At 43.2% G+C, this 23,654-nt stretch overlaps 1 protein-coding gene across 2 annotated transcripts in view; it reads left to right on the top strand.

The window, feature by feature from the left end:
• The window catches only part of GRM7 (glutamate metabotropic receptor 7), a 527,701-nt gene extending 520,790 nt beyond the window's left edge, over positions 1–6,911 (top strand). For both annotated transcript variants that reach the window (XM_090021043.1, XM_090021044.1), the window contains one exon: positions 5,713–6,911. Coding sequence is in view for 1 of the 2 variants with exons in the window: in XM_090021044.1 (XP_089877170.1) it covers positions 5,713–5,762 (50 nt within the window). In the remaining variant the exon portion in view is untranslated. The remainder of the gene's footprint in view (positions 1–5,712) is intronic.
• Positions 6,912–23,654: the final 16,743 nt, after the last annotated feature.

Raw genomic sequence — 23,654 nt, 5'->3', positions numbered from 1 at the left:
CTGTGGAGACTGAGATAAAAATGGCATTGAGTACTTCAGCCTCTTCTGCATCTGTCACTAGGTTGCCTCCCCCCATTCATTAAGAGACCTACACTTCCCTTGATCTTCCTCCTGTTGCTGACATATTTGTAGAAACCCTTCTTGTTACCCTTCATGTCTCTTGCAGCAACTCCAATTATAAGATAAGGAAAATGTTAATTTATCCATATGAAAAAGAATCTTAAAACAACTTCACTTGGAATGTCTAGCCCCTTCATGTCTCAGAGTAAGAGTTTGAGGTTTGGGGAGAAAGTGATAAGTCTCCTGTTAGGGATGTGTCTATGTGTCTTTACTGTTGGTTTAAAACAAACAAACAAACTTCCAAGCCTTGACCTAGCTATGAGCCTTTGAAAAATCCAGATTCATATATACTTAATAGAGACTTGTTAGAATTTGGCAGCTAAATTACCAGTGAGTCCATCGGTAGTGAGCATGTTCCACATGCATGCTTTTACAGGCACTGAGAGGGACTTTCATTGTAGTTCCTGCCTCCAGTGCCTATGAGTTGTTTTAAGCTAGAAACTAGAATTGACAGAAAGAGAAATAGAATGAGCAAGAATCCTTTGCGGGGAGGGTAGATCCAGAAAACCAAATGGTATGTATAATACTTTTCTATATTCCCTCTCTATATAATATTAGTCTACTTTAAATATAAATTGTTTTTCAGTGAAAAGATACATGGAAATGCAAAGAATATTTTCAAATAAAAGTACGGAAATCTCATACAATTTGTAATTAGCAATACACCAAATCATTTTAGGTTATGTTTAGGATAAAGGAAATCTTTCATTTATGAGAGAGGTCAAGAATCTGGTTGGTTCCATTGACCTCATGCCTCTTCCAGGGCATGGTATGGATGAACAGACAGTGCCCACTGTCTACATATTCTTATCTTTTCCATTGATGCTCTTGCTAAGTGTACCAGTTCAGGTCAGATTTTATGACATGAAAGTATGTTGGTTGGGAAATGAATTAAGAACTACCTGAAGACTGTTAACTTTGTTTTGACATTCGTAAATTGAAACCAGAACAATATTGATATGTGTAGACACGAACAAAACTGTCACTAGCCAGGTAAGTGTGCATGCATAAGGTTAATGCAATTGAGCTTGTTGAATAAAAGATGCTATAGAGCTGCAAATTATTTCTGTCTAGGTATATAAATTCAAAAAGCTTGAAGCAGATCTAAGTTATGTGGTTTTTTGTAAGTGGTGTAGTTTAGATTGGTAGTGAACAGAACATACATTTGCCATTGTGGGGAAGGGAGATGGTGACACCCCTGGTCTTAGATCCCCTGAGACTCCCTGAGAGCACTGGTGCACCTCCTGACAGGCTGCACTCCCCACTTAGGCAGTGGGCGGGGGGGACAGCGGGAACGCTGGTGCCCCGCCTGTGAGTGCCAGCCAGGGTGTGGGAGCACTGCAGCCACTTCCACAAGCCGGTGAGTGAAATTGGCTATGAGGCAACCCCTTCCCCCCAGTCAGCAAGATCGGCCGTGGGGAACCCTCCCCCCCCACCCCCCGGTCGCTGGGGGTGGGGTGAGGGCACATAGACATGTATAAAAATGGCAAAATCCAGTCTAAGATTTAGACTGGATTTTGACATTTTTATATCAGTCTGTGTGCACCAAACTTCTGTTCTGTTACAGGTATAGACTGGTTTCGTGTGCTGAACTTCCGTTCTGTTACAGGTCTAGATCAGTTTCCAATCACTTTTACTGGCCTCTGTTAGCACATGTTAACACTACACGCAAAAAACTTTAGCAGGAATTCTCTTTTTAGCCAGTCTATGTTCTTTACGTGAATCCTGTAGTTTATCTTTTTCACTGTTTTATTTCTCTGTCCATATTGACAAAAATGAATGTGTTAAAGATTTCATACACTGTGAGTAAATTTTATTTCACTTCATTCTGACAAAGCTGGAAGCACAAAGCCAAAGGCATAATCCATTACTTGCAACTCTGCCTATAGCCATTGTCATCTAAACATTCTATTATTACTTTCTGGACCTTGCTTACCAGTTGTTCCTGTCTGATTGGATTTAAGGTATTTTACCAAAGCAGATGTCTTTAAATTCACAGATGTTCTCTTTTTCTAGACAATGATTTATATTGGTTCTTATTTTGAAGGCACGGTTCTAGCTCAGTATATCCCTGAGCAAAAGCTAACATAGCTACAGTCATAGTATATTTATATATTCGTGTGTGTACTTGTGTAATTTTAGCTTTGTTATGCCATAAGGTGAATGGTAATGAACACTGTAATCCATAAGAGTTGCACATATTTTTATTTTGTGTCCATATCACAGTCATAGCCAGGGGCTTAAAACAGAATTAGCCAAGCCAAGTAATAACTTAGGGGAGGACTTTTGAGGACCTTACCCCTGCCTCGCAGAACTTATTTAAAATACTAGAAATATAATAGTATAAACCAATGGAATGGAAGATTTACAAGTCCCCAGGGTTTCTGCTATGGATTGCCAATATGTCTTGACGGAGCTCAGGTTCTGTTACGTTAGCATTGTACACAGGAAGTTATTATCTTTAGTTTTGTTTTGTTTTTCCCTTTTCAAATAGCTGCTCAATGAATGGGTATTATCCATCCTGTGCGCTGAGAAAGGAAGGGAGCTATGGGGGAAAAAGAGTATGCGATTATGTAATTAAAGATATTGTGCTTATGGACCATGGGAAGTGCATAAAAGAGATGGGAACAACTGTAAATCAGCCATTTGCTAACTTATGAGTGTTCTTGTCTAGTAATGAAATAATAGCCTTTAAGTTACAGTTATCTTAAATGTCACATGAAATATGCATGTATATTAATTTATCCACTGAAACTTGTACTTTTCCGGAGAGGATGGTTATCAAACATTAATAAACAGTCTTCCACTTAAGATAATAACCACAGTTGTGCCTACTTTTCAGGCTAAGTATAAGAGGATCACATCACAGGTATAGGCCTAGTTCTAGCCTAGTGTACTTCATGCTGTATGGCCAACGAAGTATATAAGCAAGCATCACTATCTCTCTCTCAGATGCTCTTCTTTCTGTCATATAAAGGAAGGGGCACGACTGGTAAATTTTGACTGGCCACTGGAAAACACTGTGCTCACAGAACTTACTTCCTTTGAAAATTGGATCCCCCCACCTTCCTTAAGCTAATTCTCTGATGACAGGAAAAAGTAAAGAGAGTATCATCTCTACCAGTAGAGGCAGCCTGTGACTTGAAGTCTTTTAAATGAAAACTGCATGGTTTTCTGGATGACGTACTGTAGCTGAAGACAAGTCACTGGATTCAGTAGGAGCTGTGGCATTCTGTGTGCAGCAGAGAATTAGTAGTCTCCAGGTCTTCCATGGCCCATTGTAGGGTGCTTTTGCTTCTTTCATAAGATGTGTCATGACTACACTACATGAGGATTTGGAATCGATGGCTTGTTTCGGATTTCTTGAATAAATGGTTTCCTGTGCATGCCGGGGACTGGACTTTATGGCCCATTTGGTCCTATGTCTCTGTGCAAGATTAGATTCACTGATTCACAGAAGTTTAGGGCTGGAAGGGACCTCGTGAGATCATGGGTCCAACCCCCCTGCTCTGGGCAGGAAAGATTGCTGGGGTCAAACAACCCCAGCAAGGTGTGCATCCAGTCTCCTTTTGTAGATCTCTAGAGTAGGTAGATTATGTAATGATCCTAGCTAGTTTTTCAATCTATGAAACAAGAAAAAGTTCCTTTCCTCCTTGGAAACAAGAGATGCATAGTATTTCTTAATTTGTTATTTTAGCTATATTAATTATACTATGTTTACCAGCTGTCAAAAAGGTGATTCTGTTTAAATATAGGAGGTGCCAAAGACTACCTCATAGTCTATGGTTGTGTTGTTTGTGTCTCATCTTCTCTGTATCATCATCTTCTCCACTGGTAAATTCAACCAATGTAACAAAAAACGGACTAGGTAGAGAACTCAGCAAAGCAAGCTGCAACAGCAGAGAAAATTATTATTTCACTGTGGTCTGGGGAAAAAATAAAACACCGGAAGTGGATGGCAATGTATAGATCAAGATTTGATGATTATTTAAATTGCGTAATTTTTATTAGTTTCAATGTAATAGTTCACCACTGCTCTTTGAAATCGTGAAAACATTTTGGCACCAAGCAAAGATGTGCATCACGACATCTGTTGCCTGAGTACCCTAAATCAACCCAATACATTGTATTACTTTTCCACTTTCTAAAGACCTTAATAAGCTATAAAACATTTACAGACCGAGCTTGTGAGAACCTGGAAGTTCTGAGCATCCTCCACTCACAGAGAGGAGTTAGTGGGAGTTAAAGAGACTCAGTATTTTGCAGGATGGGATCCCAAACAAATAGACAGTTTTGCCTTTGAGAGGATGTGTTGAAGCGGCTAAAGATGGTTTCATAACAATTATACATTTAAGATTCTTAAATAGCGATTTGTAAAACACTTTCATGTTAAATTGGGTCTTTACTCGTCTTGATCTAAATGAATTAATTCCACAAATTTAATTCCTATTGGATAGATAGGCTCAGCATGCATGTGTTACTCTCAGTGCTTGCCTTTTTTAATATACCTTCTCCTGTATTATGTACAAGTTGCTCAAAGAACGTGATTACCACAGAACATGTAGGATGAACAATTACTAAAAACGAATTTCAAACTTATATGCCAAAGGATACAGAAAAACATTCAACCTACTTTTTAGGGTAGATATCTGTATGCATTATTGCAAAGGAGTTGTTTTTGAATGTTTTCTATATAGAGACACGTTTCCTAAAACTGTTCCTACTTCTCTGTTCTGTGCAAGGATAGTATGTACAATATAAAACAACCATTTGTATAGTCACTTGTAAATGATTGAATATATAACATTAGAATAATATGTAAAGTATGTGTTATTTCTAGACTGTTCACATATAATTGACAAATAATTTTTTGTTGCAACTGGAGCCTGAATATAAAGAATGTTCTTTGAAATGAAATGTTGTTGTCCTGAGTATGGTTGTTATTGTACAATACATTCCTGGAAACTGAATGTTAAATGTTCACAATTTTAATTGACACAAGCATGAAGTAGGATTCAAGAAGTACTTGTCTGCGGATGTGTTTTTGCAACCTGTGATATAAATCAGCCATCATAATTAAGAGGGCCAATCACCAGCAATGAAAATTCCAAGAAGTCGTTAATCTTGGTTTGGAAAGATATGTTTTTCTTATCCATGAGGCAAACCAAATTTATCCCCTCAGGCTTTAAGAAGTAGGAGAAAGTGTCACTGTTTGAAAGAGAAAAAAAAACTTGGTTGAATCCAGTCATAACATCTCAAGACTGAAGACATACAGACTGCAAAACGATGAAAAAAAATCAATCAATGGTAATTTTGTTTACATTATAGTCAGAACTGGAGACACCGCTTAGGTTGATCTAATCAGTAGTCTGCTCAGATTAATACCAATAAACAGATGTCTTCCAGGAGGAAGGAGTTGACTGGTAAAGATATATATGCAAAGGAGTCACCATCTGCTCATCCTGTTTATTTAATGTACTGTAGCTTCTCTTGGCATTGTGTTAACTAATTAGGAAATAGTACCAGCCTTTTAAAGGAGCATTTCAGGTGACTAGTTTAGTGACTCTTTCTACCTTCCTGGTTTTTTTTCAGGCCCTGCTGCAAAAAAGAAGTACGTCAGTTATAATAACCTGGTTATTTAGTCCGTTTCATCAGACGGAGACAAGGAGGGATGAAGGTTTTCCAGTCACCTGAACTGGCTTAGGCCTCTTCCTGACCTGTATCCACAGCCGGAGGAGTTGAAGGCCGGGCAGTTATTATGGAGACCAATGTTAGAGGATCCAAGTGTTCTGAACAGCTTCTATATGAAATATCCTTAATTAATCTTGGCTTAATAAGTCACTGGCACTGCCACTTAGGCTGTGACCTTGGACCTTCTCAATGTATGGGAGGTATGATACCTGAATTCCCAGCTCTGATACATGAGTACCCAGCTCTTTATGGGTGAACTGCATTTAGCAACAGTGACTTTACAGGGGCTAAGTCTGTCTTTATATGTACTTCCAGACTGCAAGTTTTTGAACTTTCTGTACAGTTTGTGAGGAATTTTGCATATTACCATCCATGTTGTTTCAACAGTTCACTGTTTGTTTTGAATGCACAGTTCCATTGAAGCCCTATTCTCTGAAACGTTAGCACATTAAAAGCGATCTCTCTGAAGATTGAAACAAACTATGTACATGACTTGTATGATTATTACTGTATCACTGCAATCCATGTATGTTATTTTTTTAATTAAACAAACAAACAAAAAAAGATATTTAAAGACCAAAAACTGTGCTGGCGAAGTGAGCCCCATTCCCACCCCAACCTTTCCCACCTTTCATAACAATGATGGGCTGCAGAGGAAGCAGAAGGATTTTGCTGAGTTTTAATAGAGGTCTTGATATTTGGAATGCATGCCAGTAATGTATTTTATGGTATATGTTAATCATTTATGTTTGATATTTGTATTTGTGTTCTATTTTGTTATTTCAGTTAAGGTATATGACTATTTTGCAATAATTTCAATAATTCTTACGGTATTTGGAAGAAAGAATATGGCTTTTACATGTCTTGAGGTTTTTCTTTGTTGATGCCCCATCATGATTGACCAGTGTGATAAGGACTTTAAAAAAAAAGCATGTATGTTTTATACTGTTTGTAATAAGTAATTTCGTTAATCTTGCTGCTTATGTGCCAATTTAGTGAAAACAATCTTTGCCGCAAACCTCCTCCCACCCTTTCCATTCCCTCAATCCTGTGATATTATCCAAGAATGTATCAATAAAAGATTTTGGTTAACTTTTTAATTACTGCAATAAATATTTTTGTGGCTTTCCTTCTTTTAATTAAAAGTTTCTTTCATGAGGTTCTCCCAGATGGAGCTGAAACAAGACATAAAGAGCTCAAGCTTGACAAAGTGCTGGCCTCAGTTTTGAAAAGTGAAGCAGAAAAGGGACCTGGATTACAAAAGGAACTGCATACTTGCATTCTGCAGATCAGGCTCCTCTAACAAGTGAGTACAAAATGGGGGTTCCTCAAATTTCTGCTCACTTGCACAACTATAATTGGCCACTGGGCCACTCAAGTGGTTCATCAGAGTAAACCCACTGATTTCAGTGAAGTTAAGGCCACGAAAACCTGAAGCAATCCAGTGAATCAGCTCTACACGTCCTATGTGTAAAGCAAGGATAAAAACTGAGGCACAGGCAGAGATCTGTGTTGAAAGATTGAAAAAAAAAAATGAAGGGGACAGTCTGTTTTCTTCCACCCTCCAAGGCTCAGCAAGGAATTCCTCATCCAGACTGGCTGTAAGATTAGCTCGTATAGCTGCAGCACACCAATGGAAACATCAAACATTAGGTGAAATCACTCCGAGCATTAACTAAGCCTATTTTGCATGCTCCTTAGACATTCTTTGCTGCCAAAACACTTCTTTTTAAATCTCTTAATCCTTGTTTATAAAAACTTTAGCATTACTTGGTTGGTTGATTACTTGCCCCAAAGCCATGTTGCTGTTTAGGACTAAAGGGTTGGGCAATGAGGAATAGGAGGCATTAGACCATATTTTAAACCGAAGATCAGAATCTCTTTCGCGCCTCTTTCACTACAGCAGTCTCCAGGACTCTGTGACAGAAGCAGAAAAAAATAAATGCAGATAAAACCAAAATGAGAGTCGGGGAGAGAGCAATTAGTACCACTGAGTTGGCCAGAGACATAGGCATGTTATAATTATAATATTAGTGCATGTCTCTTCAGCAGTGCACAGATCTTAGCAGACTGTACCCAGGTAATCTTCTGGCTGGAATCAATGGAAGTCTTGCCAAAGTAGGGATTGTTAAATTAGTCTCAGCAGCTGTGACTCTATATAGATAGATAGATAAATAGATATAGATCTATATATATATATGCTTCCTCACTTCCATGATCTGGAGGAAGGTAATACATTTGATTTTATGTTTCAGATCTTCACAGATTATAGTTACTATTCATCTTTTAGAACAATAACTACAGGTTTGACTCTTGTGGTTGATCAATGCAAGAATGCCATTCTAGAAAACAAATAAGCAAAGCTACTTTCTGGAAGAAATCTTTTATCTGCTCCTGCAATCTGGGAGGTGGGCGGGGGGGAGCTAAATGAATGGTTCCTGCACAGAACTTTAGGTGTCCTTGGCATCCTGTCTGCCTACAAACCAGCTTGGACTGATGGTGTCCAGTCTATGATTTGAACCCCACCCCCAAAAATGTTGACAAATAGTCTTATAGTCAAATTCCTTATCTTCAGTGAAAAGAGGCCAAATTTCAGAGCATTTATGGAGTGAGAGAGAGAGACATGAAGAGGTGGGAAAGTGAGACACTTATTTAAATTGCCATTGCAATACAAGAGAAAAATATGGCACACCTGTGTGCTGCCTTTGCATAGCAGCAATATTTTGGGTGCAATTTGAAGATTACTTTCTCAAGGATTAGCTTCCCATTTTATCTAGACAACTTGATCAATTACACTGATGAAAGTAATCAGCATGAAAAGAAAATTTGACAGCTGCAACGCACTTGGCCCACAGCAGATATTTAAGTAGGAAATCTCTGTGTGCCAGTTCAACTGACTCTTTATGCGTGTATCATGGGCATTTTGATGCTTTTTGAAACAGATAGACTAACTGGCAGAAGTAAAATCAGAGTGAGCCCAATCAAGGTATTTACTGGAGGGACCAGAATAGCAGGAAAGTAATTAATAGAGAGACGTCTTTGTTCATTATTTTTTTAAGTCCATAACATCCATAAGGGGATTTTTTTTAAGTCCACAGTCTATAAACAAAACAAGTAAGATCTTCTTTTGGTTTAAACAGATACCAGTGGCTCAATAATAAATGCTTCATTCATGTTTCTGAATGCTTGTAATCTCCCCAACTATAACGATTCCCCCCGCTCTGAGTGAAACAATTTCACCTAGGAAAAAGCTTGGGCCCAGATCTAGATGCTGACAGAAAGCAGTGCTGTTGGGGACCTTTAAGTGAAAGGATACTTAGTTTGTTTGTAAACTTCAACTGTCCCCAGCATGTGAAAAGCACAGAGAAGCTTGGCTCAGCCAAGATAGCATCACCCTGGGCAGGCACAACTGTACAACTTTAGGCCATGTAAGTTCTCAGTTCCAGCGCCAGGCGACACCATACCAAGACATGCTACATTTGCCCGGCAGGTGCAGTCTTCTGAACTGGAGATCATGTAGCTGCCTCAGTGTGGTGCTGGCTGTTACATGCCTCTCAGCAGACGGCTGCATGAAGGCAGCTGCACGGCTTCCCTTTCAGGCCATAGCATGTGCGGACAAGCCTGGTGCGACTCAGAACACCGCTTGGTCCTGAACTCAAATACATGGTTCAGTTAGACCAGATGGTTTTTACACATCACCGAGAGCAGACTCTGATCTCCATCCCACTTACACCTGTATAACCCTGGAGTCACACCAGTGAAGTAAGAGATCCAGTGGTTTGAAACTGGTGCAAAGTGATGCAGGGCTATAGAGCCAGATCCTAATCCAGGGTTTAAAAGGAAATGTATTATTTTTGGTACCCATATACATTTTGGTACCCTTATACTTTCAAGCACCTAAGCAGTTAGGATTTGTGTGGCGCACACTCTTTGCTTTCCACACCTAAGTTCAGTTCTGCAGACTAAAGTCTGTCTGTGGATCCTTTGCCTGCTCCACGTTCAATTCAAACTAACTTGTAAAATTTCCCTAATAAATACTAACTGGTGACTCCCAATACTGTTATATGATTTTCCAGATCATTCAAGCAGCAGCTATGAGCTAATCCCTGAAGGTAGAGTAAATTAGGAAGGTGGAGTAGCTGGTGACTTGTTGAAAGAAGCTAACCTTTGCGCTTGGCAAACTCAAATCTCCTGTTAAATATATAGACTCTGCTTAGCATCCATTCCCTGCCTGTCTAACCAAGGAATTCAGTTTGCAAGCTCCTCGGTGATTCAGTCTTGTTGACTTGTATATAGCATCAGTCTTAATAAGGTTTTATACAGCCATTGCTAGCTCATGCTTTACAATTCTAAACAGGGCTCTGGAAATTGTTTCACCCTTGCTTTGCGTTTTTTAAAGCTAGTGTTAATGTCAAGCTGTTGCTCTGACGCGGACTGAGCCAGAAAGTAGCAAACAAACACGTCACAGAACAATCCTGTTCATATTTAATAAATGCCTTGTAATCTTCTGTTCAATTAGGTGCACTAATATACGGGCTCTGCCTTCTCCCCAAGAAAATAAACACTTCTTAAAGACCAGTAGCTGATGTAAATGCATGACAACCTTTGTCAAAAATGGTCATTAAAACCTAGCAGTGTGAGGTACTGCTGCACCCACTTGAATCAGGTCCAAACCTTTAAATGGTTAAACAAGGACAGACGAGAACATTTCATTGAGTCCACAGATTTATATGCTAAGGAAGGGAAGTTTCTAAAACACATTTAGAGCTATCTGTCACTACGCGTAGGCCTACAAAGCACTGAAGATTAATAAAAGGGGATTAGAGAACACCACTCCCTGCCAATTTTGAATGGGCCCCAACCCCACAGGTTAGAAAAGTCTACTGAAGCTTGAACCTAAGACAGTTCACATCCCCATCTGCAGTGAAGGTGGGGAAAATGAACAGCAAGGTAGAGAAATAAATCTTCAACAGAAAATTGTGAGCCTTATCCTCAGCTGAGATAAATCAGCAAGTGTTTTCTAACACTAGATTAGAAGCTGATTTTATAGACAGCCATGCTTCACTTTCTACCAGCTTTAAAATGCTGGCTGTCCCTCAGTGGAGTGACGCCACTGGTGGGAATCAAACTTTGCTATCTGCTACAGAGGTATAAGCCGTCCAGTCTATTATTTCACCAAACCCTAGGGGGCTGTTCTTGTGCAAAATTTCCTTTTCAATTATAAGCCACAGGCCCAGTCCTTAGAGAGGCAGAGGGACGTCCATCACTCATATTGGAAGTCGAAGGTTTTCAACAACTTTCTGGGTTTAGTAGTGCTGAGCAGAGGATGACTGGGCCTTGAGGTTTGTAAATTGGTTTTTCTTTCCATTTTGGAACAAATACAAAGCCTTACTAATGGTGTAGTGAAAAATGAAATTGGGTCAGAAACAGCTGGGTTCAGCTCAAACCTTCAGCTTTGTTTTTGTGTGTATGTGTGTTCACAACCCCGCTCTTTCTGACTCAGATTTTATTTTCTTCCCAGCTTATGCTGAGCCAAGCAAATAAGCTACTAGAACCCAAGTTTCTTATATCTGAGGCTAGGCAGCCAATTAGTCTTGCTTGTTTGCTGTATAATAAGATGCATCTCAGTTTTCCCTTTCCACCTTACGTACCCAGGGCTTTCAATGTGTCACTTCCATTAAAGTCAATGACACAGTTTAAAGGAATAAGACTTTGGCACTACAAATCCTGCTATCTCTGTAGAAATTCACCTACCGACCTTGGGGGTATAAGTGTTTGCACTGGAGGGGCCTAGGTGAGTTCCCTAAGCCAAGCTGAATGCAGCATAACATAAGACTATGGTCTATCTGGGACAAATGCTCATTAGAAAAATTAATTATATCTGCCTTGAATAGCTTATGAGGGTAAAATAAAGTAATTTAAAAAGCACTGTTACAGGGTCACTGTCTCCTGCTGTGAAAACATCTCGGCGTATACTTAGCAGCCCAAAAACCATTATCCTGTAATAATGTTGCCTTTCATTGATATTAATTGAAATTATACAGAAACGCATCTTGAGCCAATCATGGATCAGCAATCCTAATTATCCTCTAACAATCTTAAAGATTTTTTTTTCACTTCCTGATTGTCAGGCACAGCCAGCAGCTCTCAGCAGGTCTCAAACCCGATCTACGCAACATCCTTGGTGTACAATTTAGGCACCTCCACACCACCTGACATTCGATCTATATGCACACACTGCATGAAATCTCTGGACTACCATCTGCTTGCACCAGTTCTGCATTTGGCCCTTTGTTAACAGTGACACCCATTGAAAGCACTGCCTGTTTCTGACTCGCTCCATCTTTTTCTCCATTATTCTTTCCAACTATATCTTGTAGCCTCGTAGACAAGGCCAACAACGATTCCAGGTGAGCAACGTGAGGCTCAACTACAGCTCCTGTGAGCACTCCAGATATACACTAATGCACCAGAAGAGGGCTGTAAAGCCAAAGGCATTCCAGCGTCTGTGATGGATTATCTCCCCACATCCGCACCAGCAGACGTTCTCCCTGCTCCCTGTGTGTCAGCAACAGAATAAACATTGAGAGACTGAAGCATCATGGCCTTTGCTTGCAATTCCTACACCCAGCAACCTGTGCCCCGCGCCAGCAACCAAGAAGGCAGTTGTGAAAAATTTGTTAATTCCTTGCAAATGTGGGCTGGTGCAGATAGTGTCTTCAAAAGAATTTAGCTCCCAAGCTTTGAAAAGCCAGAAAAAAACAGAAGGCGCTTTCCTGACACGAGAGCGACTTCATCCCTTGTGGCAAATTTTAATCCAAGTTTTTAGATGCAAGAAACTTCTCAATGGAATGGTTTTAAAAAGGTTGGGAGGGAGGGGGCAGGGGGGCAGTGGTCTTTTTAATGGCACAATACTTTCTTCTTTCTTTTACCTTGTCCCCAGGAAAAATACTGCATTTTTTTTTCTTTTATTGATATTGTACAAAATGCTCAGGCAGAGGCAGAGCTCCAGCATGGAAAATGTCAGTCCAGATGGTTCAAGTTTGGCAACATAACTGAGAACCACACGCAGAGGGAGCTGGACCTGGTGATCTGTAAACCCTAACAACTATGAAACTATTAGGTGACCTTCAGTATAGAAGGTTTTCCCTGGGCTGTTTGCAATAGATTTCATAGATTTCATAGACATCAGGGCTGGAAGGGACCTCGGGAGATCATCGAGTCCGGCCCCCTGCCCAAAGGGCAGGAAGTCAGCTGGGGTCATAGGATCCCAGCAAGATAAGCATCCAATTTACTCTTGAAGGTGTTCAATGTAGGTGCTTGAACCACCTCCGCTGGCAGACTGTTCCAGACCTCGGGGGCTCGGACAGTAAAGAAATTCTTCCTTATGTCCAGCCTGAAACGGTCTTGCAGGAGTTTGTGACCGTTTGACCTAGTCATCCCTTGGGGCGCTCTGGTGAACAAACGTTCCCCCAGATCCTGGTGGTCACCCTTGATAAACTTATAGGTGGCCATCAGATCACCCCTGAGCCTGCGCTTTTCCAGGCTAAAGAGTCCCATGGCTCTCAGCCTGTCATCATAAGATCTGTTTTCCTGACCTCTGATCATGCGCGTGGCTCTCCTCTGGACTCTCTCAAGCTTCTCCACATCCTTTTTGAATTGTGGAGCCCAAAACTGGATGCAGTACTCCAGCTGCGGCCTCACCAAGGCCGAGTACAAGGGGAGAATGACGTCCCGGGATTTGCTCGAGAAGCATCTATGGATGCACGCCAGCATTTTGGTCGCTTTACTAGCCGCAGCATCGCATTGCAGGCTCATGTCCATCTTGTGGTCAATGATGACCCCCAAGTCTTTTTCTTCTGTAGTGCTAACCAACGTAGCACTGCCGAGCCTATAAGGGTGCTGCAGGTTTTTCCTCCCAAGGTGGAGAACCTTGCATTTTTCGGTGTTAAACACCATGAGGTTCTCGTCTGCCCATTTGCTGAGCTTGTCCAGGTCAGCCTGGATCACCCGCCTATCTTCTGGCGTGGATGCTTTGCCCCAAAGTTTGGTGTCATCGGCGAACTTGGCCAGTCCACTCCTGACTCCAATGTCCACATCGTTAATGAAGATGTTGAACAGGATGGGTCCCAGGACAGAGTCTTGAGGGACCCCACTGGTCACAGGGCACCACGATGAGTGACTGCCATCAATCACAACCCTCTGGGTCCGACCACGAAGCCAATTTCCCAGCCAGCGGATCGTGGTGGAGCCAAGGCCACAACTGGGCAGTTTGGCCAAGAGGTGATCATGGGATAATGATCATGGGATAATACATATTCTCTTCTTAAATCTAATCAATTTGTTTCCCCTTAAGTAACAATAACTATATTGGATGAAAAGCAGAGTCTGCTCTGCTCCAAATAAATAAACAGCGCTGATTTAGGGTTTCACTGACTTGGAGTGTTATTATTTATCCCTTGTAATAATGCAGCAGTAGCACCATAATAAAGTACAGTGTGCAAATTCCTTCACTAAGGGTCATGTCTGACTTCAGACCTTAGGGCTAGAGTTTTGCAATAATACAAATCCTCTCTACTGTTCTGATGTTATAAAAGTATTGGAAAGCTATCAAACATTTTCGGCTGGGAGTCTTCTCATATTGAAAGAACCAGTATAATCACTCCCTAGTATAGGAAATGACTTACACTAGGGGATAAATTCAGTATCACCCTGTAGTGTAATGTGTGGCTTCCAGCAGAGTCCTGAGTAACACAGATGGAGTCAGGGAGGTAGAACGCTTGTGTAGATGCAAAGGGCTACATCCTATTTCACCTTCTAGCTGTCAACACATGGCCACATTGATGTGGCCAACTTACATAACCAGGGAAGGAACTCATTTCACTTCTAGGCCCCTCACAGTATCAGCAGGGCAGGATTTATGCACTTCAGGGAGCCAGCCAATTTCATACATGCTTTACCCATTAAGGTAAATGTGTATATCCAGTGGTGATGCAGCATCCTCCAGCTAGAGCATGCTGTAAGGAGGCTGGCAGCACCCTGAGGCTCCTGGTGGGGAGGAGGGAGAGAGGTGGGGGAACATCCAAGTGTGTTCGGTGGGGCAGGGAGGCAGAAATGGTCCTTCCCTTCAGAATGGGGCCTCCCACATGGGCCTGCAAGGCTTACTTCTAGACTGCTACCTCAGCCTGTGAGAGGGAAGCACAGTCCTAGTGCCTCTTCCCATCTCCTGTACCATCTGGGCTGTGCAAAACACCTCTTCATCCCCTCCACCCCGCCCAAACCTCCCCCCACCCACGCAGGGTGATGCAGCAGGACACGGGAGACACCATCATGAGCCCCTGCCCTGACCCTCACAGCTCAGCCACTCCACAGGAGAGACAGTTTCATAGTTTCTAGGGTCGGAAGGGACCTGAGCAGATCATCTAGTCCGACCCCCTGCCATGGCAGGAAAGAGCACTGGGGTCAAACGACCCCGGCAAGATGTTCATCCAACCTCCTCTTAAACACCCCCAGGGTAGGAGCCTGCACCACTTCTCTTGGAAGTTCATACATACATGAACAGGTTCAGGTCCCGTAGCCTCTCCTCATAGGGCCTGCCCTGTTGTCCCCTGATCATGCGAGTGGCCCTCCTCTGGACCCTCTCCATGCTGTCGACATCCCTCTTGAAGTGCGGCACCCAGAACTGGACGCAGTACTCCAGCTGTAGCCTGACCAGTGCCGCATAGAGGGGGAGGATCACCTCCTTGGCCCTGCTCGAGATGCATCTGTGGATGCATGCCAAGGTGTGGTTGGCCTTCCTGACTGCCTCTCCACACTGCCGGCCCATGTTCATCTTGGAGTCAATGATGACCCCAAGATCCTTTTCCGCCTCCGTGCTGACAAGAGGGGAGTTCCCCAACCTGTGTGGTGCCGGTTGTTCTTCCCGAGGTGCATCACCTTGCACTTGTCTGTGTTGAAACCCATCCTATTCTCATCCGCCCACCTTTGTAACCTGTCTAGGTCTGATTGGAGCCTGTTGCATCCTTCTAGTAAGCCCACATCCCCCCCACACCTTAGTGGCATCACCAAATTTGAACAGGGTGCTTTTTACCCCCTCATCCAAATCACTGATGAAGATGTTGAACAGTGCGGGCCCGAGGGCCGAGCCCTGGGGGACCCCACTGCCCACATCCTTCCAGGTTGAGAAGGACCCATCCACTACCACCCTCTGGGTGCAGCCTTCCAGCCAGTTGGTGACCCATTTGACTGTGTGGGTGTCTACACCACAGCCCCCCAGTTTCTTAATGAGCACGGTGTGAGAGACAGCGTCAAAAGCCTTCTGGAAGTCCAGGAAGACTATATCCACTGCTACCCCTGCATCTAATGATCTGGTGATCTGATCGTAAAAGGCCACCAGGTTGGTCTGACACCCGTGTTGGTTGTCCCTAAGCATGCAGTCCCCTGCTGGCCCCTCCTGGATGTGTGCCAGAATAATTTTCTTGAACAGCTTGCCTAGGATCGAGGTAAGACTAACCAGCCTATAGTTTCCCGGGTCCTCCTTCCTGCCTTTTTTGAAGATGGAGACCACATTGGCCCTCTTCCAGTCCTCCGGTACCTCACCAGAGCACCACAAGTCCAATGACCTCAGCTAGTTCCTTTAGAACTCTAGGGTGGAGAACTCTAGGGTGGAGATCATCTGGGCCAGCTGACTTGAATACATCCAACCCCTCCAGAAGCTCCCTAACTAAATCCTCACTAACCCGTGGCCCAGGTGTGCCTCCCCCGGGGCCCGAGGGGGGCCCAGCAGGGAGGTGGCTGTTCTGGTTCCTACTTGGGAAGATGGAGGCAAAGAAATCGTTAAACATGTTAGCTTTGCTGTCTGGTGTGACGACCAAATTTCCCAACGCGTCCTGCAAGAGCCCCCCATTACCCGGGACCTTCTTTTTACCCCCTATGTAGTTAAAAAAGGACGACTTATTGTCCTTAATCTGGGAAGCTCGTCCCAGTTCCATCTCTGCCTTGGCCTTCCTAACTACCCCCCTATATCCAACTACAACTACAGAATAGTTCTCCCTGATGATGACCCCTTCTTTCCATTGGATGTAAGCCTCCTTTTTAGCAAGGAGACATTCCCGGATGCTTTTGGTGAGCCACAGAGGCTTGTGTGCTCTCCTACTCCCTTTGATCCTCATTGGAATTACCTTCCTTTGGGCTTGGAGGATCGCCTCCTTAAGGAGCGACCACTCTCCTTGGAGACCTGGCTCCCCTCCCCCCCGGGACCTCAGCGCTTCTCCAACTATCCTTCTTAGCTCGTTGAAGTTTACCCTGCTAAAATCTGGGGCCGCTGCCTTACTGCATGCCTTTGCCACCTTGCACTGGATGGTGAATTCCAGCAGGAGATGATCTCTGTCACCCAGGTGGTCGAGCACCCACAGCCCCCTCACCAGGTCATCACCCGTGGCCAGCACTAGGTCCAACAAGGTGTCTCCCCTGGTGGGGCTGTGCACCTCCTGGGTTAAATGGAGGTCCTGCATTCTGTCCAAGAACCTACGTGATTGCTCCTCCCAGCAGATGTCCGGGAAGTTCAGGTCCCCCATGACTACCACATCCCTAGCCTTCACTAGCTCTGTGAGCTGACCCAAGAATTCCTGGTCAAGCTCTTCTCCCTGGTTGGGAGGTTTGTAGTAGACTCCCACCATTAAGTCTCTTTCCCCTCGACTGCCTTGTACTCTAACCCAATGCAGTGGGAGATGGACACAAGTACATAAGCGTACGCAGGAAGAAAGCCATGCCTCACCAGTCAACCTGCACAGTGAGCACATATTGACCAGTATGGCACTCTGACAGTGGGCAGGCTGGCTGCTGAATGTAATACAGAGATGGGAGGGCCACTTCAGGTGAGGCAAGGCTGGGGGGGTCTCTGAGAAAGTGCCATCTCAGGCCTCAAGGATCCTGTATGAAGGCTGGCTTAGCCATAGTGAGGAGAGAACTCAGAAGATATACTTTGCATCAGTGTTCCTGCATACAAATGGTGGTTGCCCACCTGGTCAGCCACTAGACATTGGCTGGAGTCATTGCAGGACGACTGGCGAAGATATCTGAAGCCACATGGTGCTTGCAAGAGGTCCTGGAAGACTGGAAAAGGGCCACTGTGAAACTATAGGCTGATCATCTTAACCTTGCTATCAGGTCAAATTTTGGTAAAAAATTATCAAGAAAAGATTATTGGAAAAGATTCGGAGAGCTTTGAATGAATTCAGACCTTTAACGTGGCCCCCGATTCAATTCAGATTTGGAGAATTGGCCACCAAATTGGGCCGAATCTCCTCCCGAAGCCTTGCACAGCCCAACCTTACACTGCTGCTGGATCAGCACATGAGGCATCCAGTAGTCCAGATCTGTCATGGGAAGGGTGTTTGCCACCCTTGATTTTGATTGTCAGTTGTAGTAAATAGCTGAATGATTTAGACATCTAAATCTAAAAGCTGAATCTCAACAGTGAAATAGCCGCAGCATTCTTGCTATGCTTGGCTGCAATAATGACTGCGAGTGTTGGGCTAAATTAATTAATTAATTACTCCATTTAGAAAAGGGGGTGGGCAAGACAGATTAAATGATCAGTGAAGCTATTCCAGCTTCAAAATTAGGTTTATTAGCAGTAGCTAACTCTAAAGCACAACTGGAACGGAAGAGCATGTTATTACTTAGGTCTTTTGCACAGCTCCAGGATTCCACTTGCCAGGCTTCCTCCTGGCACTGGACTGTGTGTGGGTGGGGAGAGGGAGAGGGAGAGGAAGGCAGTAGGGGGAGAGGGGGTCCTCCAACTGTCTTCTGTCTCTACAAGAGACTTACATGAAGATTCCCCACACAAACCTTCCACACAGCCAATTACTTTTGCAATTTTTTTACACTGCTTTGGATGATTGATGACATGCGTATTATGTGCTTGTGGATTATTCACCAATCACCTTTGCCTATAGTTAGGCAGTCATTCTCTATCAGCAACCACTCCGGTCACTCATTTTCTTGCAACTTCTTTACCACTCATCCCTCATGTAGCCAATCACTTCTTCTCCTACAGCTCACACTTTGATACCTTTTGTTGTCAACTTTTTGTTGGTGAAATGAGCCATTGCATTTCTTTAACTAGACCAATAGGTCAAGCATGGCTCACCCCAAAGGGCAAGTGCAGGCTTTTAAGACTCCAGACCTCCATGGGTTTTTCAGAAAAGAAAAAAAATAAGTCAGGGTCTCAGACCAGCACTGATATAGATGAGGTTCCTGGACCAGGGAGTGACAAGTGACTTCTGGAAATAGGCCTCTGCAATGTGACAGGACAAAGTCAGAAGAGAAACTCCCGTCAGCCTGCCCTCAAGGTCTGTATTGTCATAGAAGCATGGCTCTCAACTTTTCAGAAATTTTAATATAATAAAAGCTACAGTCTGTCTGTCTGTCTGTAATGTTTTTGTCCAACTGCACATGTGCTGCTGAGAGGGTGGGCAGCAACTGGCTGCTGGGGAAGTGTATGGTGGCAGCAAAAGCTCCCCCCCCCCCGCCTCCCTGCCTGAGGGTGAAGGAGGGGATCACAGCAGTGCTGCCCCCCACACCCAGCCCCAATATCTGAACAGCCAGCATAGAGGGGGAGGTGACAGGCAGTGAGAGTGAGGGAGGGGAGTGGGAAGGGGATGCAGGCGGACACGGAGTGGAGGTGGGGGTGTAGAGCGAGGCCACACCTGGAGCAGTGGCAGGGGTGGGTAGAATGGGGCTGGAACCGGAGTGGTAGGGGGAGAGGAGTTGGATTGGGGCTGAATGAGGAGCAGCAGTGGGGGTATGGAACGGGGCTGTGCGGTGGAGCGAGGGTGTGGAGTAGAGATGGGGGGAGAGGCGGTGGAGTGGGATCAGACCCGGAGCAGTGGCAGGGAGGAGAGGAGGAGCAGGGCTGGGCATTGAGTGGCAGGAGGTGAAGTGGGGGCCACATGTGGAGCAGCGGGGAGGAGGATGGAGTGGGGCTGGACACAGGGCGGGGGTTGGTGGGGCTGGGCCAGATGGGGGGCTCCAGCCCTGCCCACCCCACCATTGTTGATGGGTAATTTGCTACTGTTATAGCTGCAAGGGCAGCAATCATCAGGTAGTTTTATAGACTTAAAACAGCAACTCAGTAGTGACTTTGGCCTAGTAGACTTTGGCCTCTGAGTTTATGTAACCTAAAAGTATACTCAGTACTTCATGAAGAGGAAGAAACCTTGAGTTATCATCTAATTATCTATTAAAATTAATGATACTACGGAGACATTTAGTGGTCGGGCTACTTCAGTTAAATATAACCCAAATCTATTATTCCTATACAGAGGATAATAAAGTCATATTAAAGTGTCAGCATGAAAAATCTGTTTCACCTCCCTCTAGAAACAGTGTCTGCATGTGATCTATTTGTTCACTTGAAAAAAATGGTACTTTAACTGGAATTGCCTTAAATCCACTTTGATATGAGCTCATATTAAGTGTTTTTTCAATCATGTAAGGTATCAGTATTATAGAAGTGCTGATGTCAGCTGGATGTAGAAAAGAGAAATGGCAAGCTAATAAAACTCTTGGAAAGAAGATCTAGTCCAAATGCTGAATAGGACCTTAATGCAAAGTGATCCCATTCAGATTGAAGTAAATTAATGGGCTATATATAAAAGTAACCACAATATGGCCTATATGGCAAGGGTAAATAAAGTGGATGAAATTCCAGCCTCACTGAAAGCTGGTGCAAATACTCCTTTTGAGTATAATAAAGAAAACTTCCAGGCAGAAGTTAACCACAAAATTACTTTAAATTGGGAAAAACACTTATATTTATGCCAGCAAATAAACAGTGAGGTGAATGAGGTCACTGAACATGAGCCCATGCTAGCCTGAATTAAGAACAATGAAAGAAAACAACTTTTGTGACAGTTTCTGGTAAAAACAAGGGCAACGATCTGCTGGAGTCCACATGATAGCACTAATGACTCTCCATGACTGATGGAGGCCTAAGATTAGGTTAACTAAAGATTTTCACGGTAGCTAATGGGTTCAGAAAAATAGCTGAAGCTACTCAGAATACATTTTACACAGATCATTAGGCTGCCAAGAAACCCCATGTACTTTCTGAATAGCACCAACTGCCCACATTACTTGCATTGTTGGTAAGTACTTTAAAGACAAATTATTTATATAATCAATGCCACGACTGTGCGTGAAACCGAACCCAAACATTACATTGCTTCAGTTTGTTTTTGCTCTTTTAATCCTTTTTTTTAGAACTGAAACACAACCATGCACATGCATCCATCAGCATTTTGTAGCTAGAGCTCATCGATTTAATAGTGTGATTTGGGCAAATGAGGAAAATGTCATTTGTTTCAACAACATTCTATAAAGTGCGATTGTGACTTTTTTAGCATGATACATTATTTAGGCATGTGTTGCCTAAACACAAAGTCCCCTTTAAGCACACAGTCCTGGGAAGAGTTGTTTGCCTGTATCCAGTCAATGCAATTTTTAGTCTATTATAAAAAAAAAAAGGACTTCCTCAAGATCCACCTCTTTCACAAACAGAACAGAATTTAGTACTTAGTCATCTATCTATGGGAGAAATAAGATGTGTTTATCCTTTCTCCATATGTGATCCCTATGCATAAATTCATGCTTCACTAAGCACTACCCACATGTACCCTGAAGGGTTCCTCTTTTCTTTTTCCTTTTTGACTAATGCATGCTCTACAACTTGATTCAGTCTGTAAAATATTGACAGAGACAACTGCAACCTTAAAAGTATTTTTCTTTACAGTGAAGAGGCCCCTGAATTTGGAGCGAATACCATTTCTCCATTTCTGCCGTAGATAACAGCAGATTGAGACGGCCATGATCTTCTAGAGCTTGTCAGACCCGTTCCTCAGTGGACGCGTTCTTCATCTGCACCTACAACCATGACAAATGGGATCAGATCAGTCCTAGCTAGAATTGTAATACCGTGGTTTCTTTGTGCAAGTATTTAGTACTGCTGGGGGAAGAGAGAGGAGGGCAAGGACAGGCTTTTTAGCTGCTGCGGGTTTTTCTGAGTTTGATCAGCACTCTTTTCTCAAATGGCATACACATGGACAAGGTTCTTTGGGTAGATGTGATATGTTTTATTAGACCAGCGAAATAGTTGCACAGATTGGTTTTTGCAAGCTTTTGGGTACAAACAACCCTGCTTCAGGCATAGAGAGACAACCCTAAGGCATACACAGAATTTTTATATAAGGCCATCAGAGCAAAAGTGAAAGGAGAAAAGTCTTAAGTTATAGGTGGGAACTGAACATTAGATTTACTGAGGGAGCCCAAAACTGGAAACACCTATTGCTTGATGGAAAAGGATGGTTTCTGGTAACAGTTTCCATTCAAGAGGGAGACAAAATGCCACACTGAATGGGTGATGTTAAACCTGCATGAAAGAGCGCAATATATACATTTCCTTTTATTGTCTGAAGAGAGTCTGGGAAATAAAAATGGCTTCTGAACTCTGTTTTCAGAGATGTAAAGGTCCACTTCAAAGTAAAAAAAGGACCACAGGTTTACAGCTGCATAGACCTTAGTAATTCCCTTCTGGATAAAGCCAAACCAACTGAGCTTTAAGGCTTCCTCTGAGTTTATTCTGGCAGAGGGAACCTGGAACCTAAAGATGAATATGTAACGTGGCAGCACAGTGATGCTGTTTGTCATTTTATGTGATTATTACTCAATGGACATGCGAGACTTTCATCATTTCTCCCAGATCGCCTTCTTTATGATGTTCCCTTAAGTGAAGAAACAAGTGATCCGTATTTTTCAAGAAAAATTCCAGCTGACCAAAAATAAACAAGTATTACTTTAGCTTTAAATAACACACACACATACAATCCCAATTATGTATGTGCACTGTATGATTTTTTTTTTTTTTTTACTGCCACCTGGAAAATGAGTAAGATGAATATAGCAATTCAGAAAGGCAGAGTACAATAGGACATGGATCATCTCTCTGGCATGTTCTGTAGAGCTTTGCATCCACTCCTGTTTAACAAACACAGCACCATTAACACCATTTATGTTAAACACTAAATGATATATAAAATAGGTTCAGGAGTAAAGTGCCCGTTCTGGCAGAGAAATAGATATGAAGGAACTTGCTAAGCTGCAGCACCCTAGCTTCTTATGGGGAAAGTGAAGCTTTTCACAACCGATGATTGTTTGTGTTCTCTCACACCCTGATTTCTCTCCCCTTTGACCTTTGCCCAGAAGTTTTCACCAGGCCTACCACCCACTTCATGCCAGGCCTCTGAACATGTGTATGCCACCTTTATAAGCAGGGCAACACCTCCTTTTTCCTCCTGCCCGTCTTTCCTGAACAAGGTTATACCTATCTATGATTATACTCCAGTCATGTTAACTATCCTACCATGCTCCATAATCCCATAATCCCAGTTATGTGCCCCATAATCTCCATGATCCCTTTTACATGACAATTCAGTGCAAGTAGCTGACTGTCCTATCCTCTCCCTGGGAACATGCCTAAAGTTTCCATTATTGCTCCCCTCACTAAGTTTTTATCCACTTCTCCAGGCTCTTTACTTATTTCCGGGCTTCTGTCTCCATCCCCTGGTGAGCCTATTTCAACGCCCTCCTCACTAGGTTAGCAAGCCTGTGTGCAAAGACACTCTTTCTTCTTCCCGTCAAGTCGACTCTATCTCTTCTCAGCAGTCCATCTTCTTGGACCACCCCCATGGTCAAAGAAACCGAAGCCCTGCTGCCGCCACCAATCTCTGCAGCCATGTGTTGAACTCCCGGGTGCATCTGCTCCTTTCTGGGCCCTTACCCTT

Source organism: Crocodylus siamensis, chromosome 11, assembly GCF_052110815.1.
Source record: "Crocodylus siamensis isolate JL-2025a chromosome 11, ASM5211081v1, whole genome shotgun sequence".
NCBI classification, from domain to species: Eukaryota; Metazoa; Chordata; order Crocodylia; family Crocodylidae; genus Crocodylus; species Crocodylus siamensis.
Note: the sequence above shows the minus strand (reverse complement) of the source record. Positions and strands in the feature narration are given on the sequence as shown.